Below are 12,966 nucleotides of genomic sequence, written 5' to 3'. Positions count from 1 at the left end.
AAAACAAACAGATTTAAAAGAGGCACCTACTCAATAAACCATTTCCTTTTGTGCCAACAAGGGAGCTATGACCTGCTAGAAATGATAGCTAAATCTTTTTTTTTCAAATCATACCACTTTGCAGTTATGTGGTTTCAAATTGCATCCCACTGCGTGGCACCTTGGACGAGTGTTTTCTATAGCGCCGTCCTATCCAATGCTCTGAGAGTAAATTTAGTTGATGGAAATGGTGGAAGTTCATTGTATGCATATGTATATATATATCTGTTTCTTTATTGCTCACAGGGGGCTAAACATAGAGGGGACAAACAAGGACAGACAAACGGATTAAGTCGATTACATCAACCCCAGTGCGTAACTGGTACTTATTTAATCGACCCCGAAAGGATGAAAGGCAAAGTCGACCTCGGCGGAATTTGAACTCAGAACGCAACGACAGACACAATACTGCTAAGCATTTCGCCCGGTGTGCTAACGTTTCTGCCAGCTCGCCGCCAATATATGTATATATATATATATATATCTGTGTGCATGTGTGTGTGTGTGTGTGTGTGTGTGTTGCCCCCACTGCTTGACAACTGGCGATGGTTTGTTTATATCCTTGTAACTTAGTGGTTCAATAAAAGAGACTGCTAGAATAAATACCAGACTCAGAATAAAGCACTAGGTCAATTTGTTTGACAAAATCCTTCAAGGTGGTGCCCCAGCATGGCCACAGTCTAATAACTGTGATGAATATAAAGGTTAAAAGAAGAAGAAAAAGGTGAAGAATAAGGTAGATAAGAAAGAAGAGGAAGAGGGGAAGAAGAGGAAGAAAGGAGGTGAAGAATAAGGTGGAAGAGAAAGGTGAAGGTGAAGAAGAAGAGGAAGGAGGAGGAGGAGGAGGAAAAGAAGAAGGAGAAGGTAGAGAAGATGGAGAAAAAGAAGAGCAAGTTGAAGTGCATCCAAGCAGCAACACCAAAATCTCCAGACACAGAAATGGAGAACAGAGAAAGTACAAGTCAAAACTGCAATACTGCACCATATGCAACTAAACACTGCATGCCATAATGTGCACTACAGTGGGGGGGGGAGGCTCATCTGCAGCCATGGACTGCACTTAGTTGTTTGGGTGAGTCACCAACATGCCCTAGAATTGCTCACCTGTAAACCAGGTAGATGATACCATCTGTGCAGGAGCATGTGCTGACATTTTCTTGCGGAGGTGAGACAAGATTGCTGTCTTGGGTTGGCAGTGATTAAGCAGACCTACTTATGAATCAAAGGCAATCCAGCCATGACCACATTACCTAACTTGTTTCTTTTTTTCCAACACAGTAGCGCGAGATTGGAGGAGATTTGGCTTCTATTTCTAGCAGAATGAGTGACCACCCAGAGGCTCATGCAGTGGCTCAGTGTGAAGATGTTGGTGGTGGTGGTGGCTGCAGTAGTAACAGTAGTGGTGATGGGGGGAGAGGCTGTGGGGGGGAGGGTTGTGATACTGATGGACTGGAAGATGAACAAACCTGTGGGGATGGAGGAGGAGGAGGAGGAAGCAGGGGTTTGAGCATAACATCAGGTTATAAATATTTAAGCATGTACCTGGTTTACACCTGCATTTCTTATGCAGTTCATAGCATCATCATCATCATCATCATCTGACCATCGTAAGGACAAATTAAAACAGAGAAGAAAGCGTTCAGCTCCTCGCTCCAATTTGGCAGTCCTTGTTGTTTAGCCCCAGGCCAGCCTTCATCAAGTAGATCAGTAGCTAAAGGCACTCCAGTCACGACAGTGTGCCTAAGACTACATTATCTAATGTGCACTTTTAGCTGTGATTTGAGGAGGATTTGGCTGCTATTTCTGGTAGATTGCGTGACCCTGTAGAGGTTACCTTGTTGGTTTAATGGAGGATCAATAATAAAAGGTGGAGGGTGAGGATGCAGCGGTGAGAGGAGAATGTTGTATAAAAGAGCAGTAATCAAAGAAGCAAGGGGGTGAGAGAGAGAGAGAGAGAGAGAATGAGAGGGTTAGAGAAAGAGAGGAAGGAGAGAACAACAAACAAAAAACTATGGAATAAAAACAATGTGAACCTGCTTTTACTTCTAGTCGTCAGATTAAATGATGGTGATGATGATGATGATGGTGATGGTGTTCATTTACCAATTTGAGTTCCATAGACACAATATCTAGAGTTGGTGGAAGGCATTGAGCTGGCAAAACCGTTAGCACGCCGGGCAAAATGCATAGCTGTATTTCGTCTGCCGTTACGTTCTGAGTTCAAATTCCGCCGAGGTCAACTTTGCCTTTCATCCTTTCGGGGTCGATAAATTAAGTACCAGTTACGATGTAATCGACTTAATCCATTTGTCTGTCCTTGTTTGTCCCTTCTGTGTTTAGCCCCTTGTAGGTAATAAAGAAAGATATCTAGAGTTGGTGCTAGTCACAGAAATAATGTGGTTGTGGTGGCTTACATCCTTTTCCACCCTTAAGATATCATTGTTTAGCGTCTGCTTTCCATGCTAGCATGGGTTGGACTGTAACTAACATTAAAGAGATTTGTTTGAGATTCTCAACTGTAGTCGTTCACCACTGGAAGTTGGTTAAATCTGTTGCTGGCCACTGCAGGGAATGGATTTTCATCTCCCTCTGATATTTATTGCGTTTTTAACACAGCAAGCGCATAAGAGACGTCTTCTCAGGAAAAAATACTGCAGCAACTGGCTTATTGACAATGTGTAAACATTAAGTTGGTGATATAAAGTGTTATTGCAATTAAAAACCGCCTCACCTGTGTATACTGGATTTTAAATCGGGGAGGGGGGGGGGGCATTTGCAACATCAGTGAATGTTATATTCAGTTTTACCTATATGAAAGACAGTATTCTGAAAGGGCCCAAAATGGCTGAAATGCATCCTGTGCTTTTGCAGGATTGAATTTTCATTTCTTTCTCTCTCTGATATCTGTTGTTTTTAACTCAGCAAGTCCATAAGAGATGTCTCAGGACAAATATTGCACCAACTGGCATATCGACAGGGTGCATATACATTTTTTATGATACATAGGTCACTGTTTTAATTAAATACTGCTTCAGTTGCATATACTGGATACACACACACACACACACACACATATATATACAGGCATCTCCTACATTATGAAAACCTAAGTTACAGAATTCCAAACTTACAGAAAACAGCAAAGCAGTGACCACTAACTTTAGGATGTAATATGTAATATCAAATGGAAATTGTAGTTGTGATACCTGTGCCGGTGGCACGTAAAAAGCACCATCTGAACGTGGCCAATGCCAGTGCCACCCTGACTGGCTTCTGTGCCAGTGGCACGTAAAAAGCACCAACTGATCGTGGCTGCCGCCGGTGGCACGTAAAAAGCACCAACTGATCGTGGCTGCTGCCAGCCTCCCCTGGCACCTGTGCCGGTGACACGTAAAAAGCACCCCTACACTCACGGAGTGGTTGGCGTCAGGAAGGGCATCCAGCTGTAGAAACACTACCAGATGAGACTGGAGCCTGGTGCAGCCTCCTGGCTTCCCAGACCCCAGTCAAACCGTCCAACCCGTGCTAGCACGGAAAACGGACGTTAAACAATGATGATGATGAAATGATCTTAACATTCTTTTTACTTTACATAAAATATTCTTTACATTCTACTGTTGTTTTATTGCTATTTATTTACAAGTATTATAAATTTTACAGGTAAAATATTTTTCTGGGAACAAATTACAATTTATAACATTGCAACTATGGAAAATTATTGCTCTACTTTATAAATTTTTGCTTTACTAGCAGTCTCTGGGAATAAATTAACTTGTATATCAAGGCATTACTGTAATTTACTAATTCAGGTATCTACATAAAAGCTTCCACAATAAACTGATTCCATATAACATAGAGGAAGTGGGTCTTTCGAAAACAAAAAAACATCCCCCAAACACATGTTACCTTTCAGTAGATGAAAGGAAATATTGAAATGACAGGAGTTTTTAACTCAGATTAAAAATAACATCGGGCAATGAACTAGTTATATACTGAAGCTCATGGCCTAGATCTCTGTCAATAACACAGGAAGGTTTGTGTAGTGAACCATGATTATGAAGGTATGTAATATACATTTATACATACACACATGCTCATACATAGAACCATCCATTCAAGTAAGCACTAGACAAAATTAGTACTCACTACAAGAGGCAGACTTTTTATAGGTTATGTTTTGAGGCTGAATAATCTTCACAAATTCAGATTTCTAGTTCCTTTTACATCCATTTGTTCTTTTATTCTTTATGGTTATTTTCTTATATTGGCACAGGTTGGATTTGCACAAGTATTTATTTGAGGCAGTTTACTTATATCTGGACTTCCTTGAAAAATCCCTGAGCTACAAGCAGTTACACTCTTGTGTCACTTGCTCCGTCAACAAATCGTTTGCTGGCTCTGCACCTTTGTAAACATGTGGAATGAGACGTCCTTAACTTGTAGAACAGCTGAGGGTTAGTGACATGAAGAGCACCTGGCTTTAAAACAATTCCTCAGTAATATATACATCTAAACCATACATTGGAACAAAAAAAAAGGATGTAAAAAATAAGCATATATACACATACATGTTTCCCTAAACTCATCCTTTATCAACTGTGAAAGGATGAAAACTAAGATCTCCTGGGAGAGATTTGAACTCAGGCACAAATTATCGAAACAAATACTGTAGTGCATTCACTGCAACCCTCTAACAACTCTGCCTGTTCCCCTTTTCTGTTACTTGTGGTAATGCTGTGGGCCCTGCCCTGAAGGGTTTTAGTCAAACAGTTTGACTCCAGTATTTTTTTATGTTTTGTACTCATTTCTATTGGTTCCTTTTGCGTACATGGATGTAAACAAACCAACACCAGCTGTCGAGTGGTGGTGCCGACGAAAACAAAAACACACACACACACACATACATACATACATACATTCACAAGGCATCGGTCATCTAAAGGACACTTGCAAAAAGTGCTGCACAGTTGGACCGAACCCAAAACCACATGGTAGCAAAGCGGGTGACGACAAGAATTGATGGTGGTGGGATGGGAAGGTATAGACTGGACAGCAGGTGACTTTGGAGGAATATGTACCAAAAAAAAATCCATGGGAGGGGTGCTTGCATCAGGTTTATACAGGAGGTTGGGTCTTCTGCAACAAAAAAGCATTCCCAATTGACATGGTATTCAGTCATCTTCATCAGATAAAACATCTTGAAATAATTCTTCATCATCTCTTCCTGATTCTTTCTTGGTCTTCCGTCTGTGTTTGTGTGTGCGTGTAAATATCTATATATATAAAACTGAGAATGTGTATGTGTCTGTCAATCTGTATAAGTGCATCACTAAAAGTCAAGAACCACCCAACGGGTTTCATTCAAATTTTACACATGCCTTACTTAGGGTCCTTGCAGTGTCATGGGCCAAAAATGTTTTCAACTTCTTGCCTAATCCGAGCCCAGAGCAGTTTCTTTTCTCTTACACTATTTCAGTATTACATGTCAAAAGTGAAACAATAACATCTCTATTGTAATGTGAGATATTGCATTGCTCGTGTGTGTATATACATATATACATACTTATACATGTATGTATATATACACATACATATATATATACACACACACATATATATATATATATTATATATATATATATATATATATATATATATATATATATATATATATGAGGTGGTGAAGCACGATCTTCGAACTTTAGGCCTCACTGAGGAAATGACCAGCGACCGAGACCTTTGGAAATATGCTGTACGTGAGAAGACCAGGCAGGACAAGTGAGCCCAGCCCACTTATGCATGCCTTTCCTCCCTTGGACACAAAGACCTGTTGAGGCACCAGCCTCGCCTGGCACCTGTGCGGGTGGCACGTAAAAGGCACCCACTACACTCACGGAGTGGTTGGCATTAGGAAGGGCATCCAGCTGTAGAAACATTGCCAGATAAGACTGGAGCCTGGTGCAGCCTCCTGGCTTCTCAGATCTCCAGTCGAACCGTCCAACCCATGCTAGCATGGAGAACGGACGTTAAACGATGATGATGATGATGATGATATATATATCAAAATGTAACATGTGAATCATTGGTGATTTTTTTACCCCTGTCTTCCTTTTCTATTGGACATTCCTCTGTCTCCTGTTTCTGAAGAAGAGCGTCTGCTCAAAATGTAAAACAACCTTTCTTTCCTTCCCTGAGCATCTTCTAATACTTTACATGTACCACGTCCTTGCGTTGTTGCTTTTTGGGATTTACCATTTATATATATATATATATGTATATATAGATGTGTGTGTGTGCATGTGTGTCTGTGTTTCTACCCCCACCATCGCTTGACAACCGATGTTGTTGTGTTTACATCCCCATAACTTAGCCGTTTGGCAAAACACTCTGATAGAATAAGTACTAGGCTTACAAAGAATAAATCCTGGTGTCGATTTCTTCAACTAAAGGCAGTGCTCCAGCATGGCTGCAGTCACATGACCAAAACAAGTAAAACAATAAAAAACTATGCCATTTTAATCCTGTGCAATGCTGGGTATCTCTTCTAGCATATACACATACACATGTTTATATGATGGGCTTCCTGCAGTTTCCTTCTACTAAATTCCTTCACAAAACAATGGTCAGCCTGGGATTATAGTTGAAGACACCTCCTCAAAGTACAGTGCAATGGAACTGATCGAGAAATGATGTGGTTGTGATGTTAACATCTTAATTATACTGCCAATATTTGCACCTGGGCAGTAGTCAACCTGGCTACAAGAATACAGGATATTTATGAACTAATTCTCATGACCATAGCCTAAAGCCTAAATTAAAGGTAGAAAAATACACCAATGAGGATGTGTATATGTGATTACTTGAGCTCCTAGAAATAGCATCCAAATTTCCCTTATCATCTGAAAAGAAGAAGGACACGTTGGATAACATGGGCCTCCATATATTATACTTGAAAAATAATGGTAATGATCATGGTTTGAATGCCTTTGATTATGGGTCTGTTCAGTGAGAGTGAGCAAGGGTTAAACAATAACAACAGCTCCCAAAGGGAGACATCTGAATGAGCACTGACCTCATATCTTGAGGGGTTAAAAATATAAACTGGCGGGCTCTCTGCTCCTTCGCTACCTGCAACATCATGTCCATACAGATTCGACGGTTGACCATATCCTGCAGGAAACGAAACACAAAATGCAAAAAATTACCATCAGGTAAAAAAGGAAAATAGTGTTATTGTCATACAAGTGGTATTCCTTGTTTCTAGTCCCCTGTGAAAATAACTCTGGCCATGTGTGTGTGTCTGGGGAATATTACTTCGTTCTGAAACACCGCCAGATCTGACTGGCCTGGTGCAGCCTTCGGGCTTCCCAGACCCCAGTTGAACCGTCCAACCCATGCTAGCATGGAAAGCGGACGTTAAACGATGATGATGATGATGATGATGATTGGCAACAGGTGAAACATGGAAAACTTGGAAACTGGCTTCCTGTGTCAAACAATCAAAATTTTTCCTTTTCACTGTAACATATATGTGATACCTTGTTACATATCGTTGCTATTATGTTAAACTGTTGTATGTCCAAATTTGGCCAAATGTATTTTTTTCAATATTTACTTTTTCTTGCAATAGCCGATTCTTTTGCTCAAACTACTGCATCTCCAGCTGCTTCAGATGCCAAGAGATGAAAACTATCAAAGTCTAGTACAACAGTTTTGTATTCTCCAAAAGTGTAGTAAGCCTTTACATATGATAGTTTTGCAAAAGTATTTCTGACTGAAAACATCATACATGCATGGAGTTATGATTTTATGTACCCAACAAAGTATTATTGTTCAGCTGAAACTGTTGCTAACATAAAAAGAAATGGAATGGGGAAACTATTTACTCATTTACTGAAAAAGCAACGTTTTGGACTTACAACACTTTTGCATAATAGCAATGATATGTATTAATGACTGATGTATGGGAACTATTATATATATATGTGTATATTGTAAGCAGCATTTCTATATAATAGAGATGGTGGCAGTATTCGATAACAAGTTAGAAAGACTGAAAAGCAATTAGGCTAGAACCAATTTAGTGATTCAAGGCCACAGAAAAGCTTCGAGTGGACACTTGACCAATCAAACAAACAAACTTGATGGAAAGTGTGGCCATCTAACAGTTTGGTGGTGAGGAATGATAGCAGTGGTGCACAATTGTTACTAAAAGAATGTATGGAAACATTACTTACCATGAACACATCAAACTCATCAAGGCAGCGGAAAGGTGACTCAGTACCACACCAAAGGGCCAGGATGAAGCAAACGGTGGCGAAGGAGCGTTCACCACCAGACAATGACTTCACATCTTTACAGGATTTTCCATCAGAATTCATCGGGTTTACCTAAATAAAGAATCATAAAAGAAAAAAAAAGTCATGATATTGTTTTCACCTTAAGAATTTTGGGGGAAGGTAGAGGCCTCAGCTTTAGTGAAGGAACAGGTTTACTACCAAAACTATTTGTTTACACAGATGATGAGGACTACGAAGATGAATGTTGCCATTGTCATCGTTGTCGTCATCATCATCATTTCAATGTATATACTTTTTGATGCTCATGTGGCTTGCACAGAATTTATTAAGGTGTATTTTCTGCAGCCAGATGCCCTTCCTGTTGCCAACCCTTACCTGTTTGTAAGGAAGATAATATTTCCCCATGTCTAGACATGTTTTTATGGGAGGTTGGAAATAAAGGACACTGCTAGTATGACAGTGACACTCATTTACAACTATCATGTGAAGCCGAGGCAAGGACACACTGACACACACACATGTATACACATACATGATGGGCTTCTTTCAGTTCCCATCTACCAAATCCTCTCACAATGTTTTGGCTGGCCTCAGGCTAAACTAGAAGACACTTGCCCAAGGTGCTACACAGTGGGACTGAACCCAAAACCATGTAGTTGGGAAGCAAACTTCTTACCACACAGCCAAGCCTTCATTCCATCATTTTGGTTCAATTTTAGTAAAAATCTGTCTTGAACATTTTAAGCAGCTGTTCCTGTTTACCATGTGACATGAACATGTTGGACACATGCTCAGGTTGGCAGTGTCCACATGTTTATTCTATTGCAGGTTCCAATTGGGCTATTGATCCATGGCTGTGCACCAGAACCCTGTATGAAGTAAAGGCTTGTGAGTTCAAATCTGACCTGAACACATATACAAATGTTTGATAAATTTGGTTTATGATGACCAGAAGAAATTAAACACCAATCACAAAATGTAAATTAGTCTTAGCATATTTAATACATGGGACATTAAAAAGGTTAACAAAAAATATGCGTGCATGGAGGGGGAGGGGGTAAAGAAAATAAAAGAAAACAATATTAGTCCAGCAAATATTGCAGACAACTTGGAACATGTTCAGATCTTATTCTCACCTCATCAAATAAAGCATAATCTCCGATGTACTTGCCAAAGTAACAATGAAAGAAATACCAAATAAGTGCAGAGGGTTGTGATGTTTGCTGGCATAGCACAGCATATTTAATAAAAGTACAGACAACGAGAAGTTAAATCAGTCAGGAAGGAAGAAGACGAAGAAGGAAAAACACACAAAGAAGAGATATTTCCATCCCTCGTTAGAACACTAAAAATAACTCATCTTGAAAATGTAAACAGAAGACCTACTTTACCGTGATTTCTTCATTTGTAAATAGGAATGTTACGGCTGGGAGAATTTATAGTCATCACCAGTCAGTGCAGGTAAGTCAGTATTGCTATTAACTTGATGCAGTGGAAGAGCTTAGAGGTGAATGAATAAGGTGTGAAGTTTAATTTACTTATCAACCCAGTATAAACAATTATGTAGCTTTTTAATTAAAAACGCATGATGAATGACAATATCAAGTGGCTAGGGAGAATCAAGGGAGTTTAGTAGGAGCGATGATAGAGTGTGTGGTGTATATACAGATCTTCAGTGATTTATTATATACATGCATTGAGCTGGTGCTGTGTGAATGCATCTGTGATGGTGACATGTAAAACGCACCCAGTGCACTCTTAAGTGGTTGGCGTTAGGAAGGACATCCAGCCATAGAAACCATGCCACTACAGACAGCTCCATGCCAAACTGTCCAACCCATGCCAGCATGGAGACAAGATGTTAAATGATGATGATGATGATGGGTGAAAGAGACAGAGCTAGGATCATAAAGATGAAAGGAGGGATTGAATGTTAGAGAAATAAGAGTTACACAACAAGAGTTACGCATGGTAAATTGAAGGGGAAAGACCCACAGCCATCCTTAAGTCACACCGACAACATAGAACAGTGAGTTAAAAGCGACAAATGCTAGAAAGACAAGTGTTAACTGTTTAAGTTACCTATGTAGGTATGAGGAGACACACAGACGCTCTCTTGATCTTTACCTTTTGACCAAGTAGAACAATGAGAGGAAAAAAGGAGAGGGCTGGATGCACCAGCACTTGGCTGCTATTCATTTCAATTGAATAAATTGGAGCAACATGAAATGAAGTGCTTTGCTCATGGAGACAACATGTTGCCTGATTCAAGAATTGAATCCACAACCTCATGATCACGAGTTCAACACCCTAACCACTAAGCTACATGTCTAAACATATAAATATTAATATGAAATGGGATGAGATGGTGAAGCACGACCTTCGAACATTAGGCCTCACCGAGGCAATTACTAGTCACCGAGACCTTTGGAAATATGCTGTGCCTGGGAAGACCCGGCAAGCCAAATGAGATCATAAAACATGGCCTATGCCAGGGGTGTAACCAGCCCACCTATGCATACCTTTCCTTCATTGACACTAAACTCTGCTTGCGAAGACTTGTTGAGGCAAGTGAAATCAAAAGCAAATTGGATGACTGGCATCCGTGCTAGTGGAGGGTTAAGAGCACCATCCGAGTGTGATCGTTGTCAGAGCAGCTGACTGGTTTCCCTGCTGGTGGCATGTAAAAAGCACCATTCGAACATGATCATTGCCAGCATCGCCTTACTAGCACTTGTGCCGGTGGCATGTGAAAAACTATTTGAGCGAGGTCGTTGTCAGTGCTGCTGGACTGGCTCCTGTGTAGGTAGCACATAAAAAACACCATTTGAGTGTGGCCATTGCCAGTACCACCCAGACTGGCCCTCATGTCGGTGGCACAAAAAGCACCCACTACACTCTTGGGGTGGTTGGCATTAGGAAGGGCATCCAGCTGTAGAAACTCTGCCAGATCAGATTGGAGCCTGGCGCAGCCATCTGGTTTGCCAGTCCTCAGTCAAATCATCCAACCCATGCTAGCATAGAAAGCAGACATTAAAATGATGATGATGATGATATATAATAAAATGGTACTTAATTTATCGACCCCGAAAGGATGAAAGGCAAAGTCGACCTCGGCGGAATTTGAACTCAGAACGCAGCGGCGGACAAAATAACACAAAGCATATTAATGGCCATTGATAGCCAACGAGAATGTATCAGCTCTTTGCTCTGGCATTCGAAACTCCGAGTACCATAATGACAACCTTTTACTGTTTGTTGTAATTCATAACACACACACATTCTCTTTCAGTTAAACACAATGTCTTATTGTTAGGAGGGAGGATATGAGAAGTTGCTGCAATGTCTTTCAAGGCGTAGGAGTGGCTGTGTGTTAAGTAGATTGCTTACCAACCACATGGTTCCGGGTTCAGTTCCACTGCATGGCACCTTGGGCAAGTGTCTTCTACTATAGCCTCGGGCCGACCAAAGCCTTGTGAGTGGATTTGGTTGATGGAAGCAGAAAGAAGCCTGTCATATGTCTGTGTTTGTCCTCCCACCATCGCTTGACAACCGATGCTGGTGTGTCTATGTCTCTGTAACTTAGCGGTTCAGCGAAAGAGACCGATAGAATAAGTACTAGGCTTACAAAGAATAAGTCCTGGGGTTGATTTGCTCGACTAAAAGGTGGTGCTCCAGCATGGCCATAGTCAAATGACTGAAGCAAGTAAAAGAGTCAATGAAGTCATTCCAACTTGGAATCGAAAATGTTACAATTTTTTCATTCTTCAGGGAAATTGTTGGTACATTAGAGACTGACAGACAGATAGAGAGAGAGAGAGAGAGAGAGAGAGAGAGGAGGAGGAGGGAAAAGTGAGATCTGAAATTCTGTCACTGTCATCTCCTTCCCCCACTCCCTGCCCAGCCCCACCCTGCCCAGCAAGACAAAAGTTCATGGTTAACATTTGATATAATCCAACAATAACTATCGACAACAAAACACTAATTCAGTCCTTTATCCCCAATTTCTGACAAGAACACGCCCCCCCCCACACACACACATACAACCTCCCCGCCTTCACCGTCCCTATTACTGGCCCCACCCACACTCCACACACATGATAGAAAAAAAAGACCAAAATGCTGGTTCCTCTTTTTCTTCTTCTCTGCCTCCTCCTCCCACCCTCCCCGCCTCCTCCTTCTTATGGAGACACTCAAGTCTAATAATAGAACCCATGCAATCTGACTGCAGTGGGGAGCACAGCAGAACCAAAATCATACACAAGAAAAGTCTCAACCATTCAGATGACATGTAACTGCACACAGCCCCTCTTTAACATTCTATCTCTATAGTCCTATCTACTGACCCCCTCCTCCACCATCACCTTCTATACCTCCCACGTACCATCCTGCATACCACCCTGTGTCCCTACCGCCACCCTAAAAAACCTCACTACCATCTTACTACCCACCCTTCACACCACTAACATCATACATCCTCTACTTATGACAATACCATTTTCCATATCTCATTACCGCCACGGCCTACACATCTTAAACCATCCACCATCACCCATACCTCTTTCTTACACCATCCTACCATTTTCCATATCTCAATACCTATTTCTTTACTGCCCACAAGGGGCTA

At 41.0% G+C, this 12,966-nt stretch overlaps 1 protein-coding gene across 1 annotated transcript in view; it reads right to left on the bottom strand.

Moving 5' to 3' along the window:
* Positions 1 to 12,966, bottom strand: part of LOC115216675 (structural maintenance of chromosomes protein 6) — a 162,248-nt gene that overhangs the window by 14,204 nt on the left and 135,078 nt on the right. The window contains exons 25-26 of the mRNA XM_029786179.2: positions 8,277 to 8,429; positions 7,112 to 7,209 (exon numbers count right to left, since the gene is read on the bottom strand). Coding sequence (XP_029642039.1) covers positions 7,112 to 7,209; positions 8,277 to 8,429 — 251 coding nt within the window. The remainder of the gene's footprint in view (positions 1 to 7,111; positions 7,210 to 8,276; positions 8,430 to 12,966) is intronic.

Source organism: Octopus sinensis, linkage group LG10, assembly GCF_006345805.1.
Source record: "Octopus sinensis linkage group LG10, ASM634580v1, whole genome shotgun sequence".
NCBI classification, from domain to species: Eukaryota; Metazoa; Mollusca; class Cephalopoda; order Octopoda; family Octopodidae; genus Octopus; species Octopus sinensis.
Note: the sequence above shows the minus strand (reverse complement) of the source record. Positions and strands in the feature narration are given on the sequence as shown.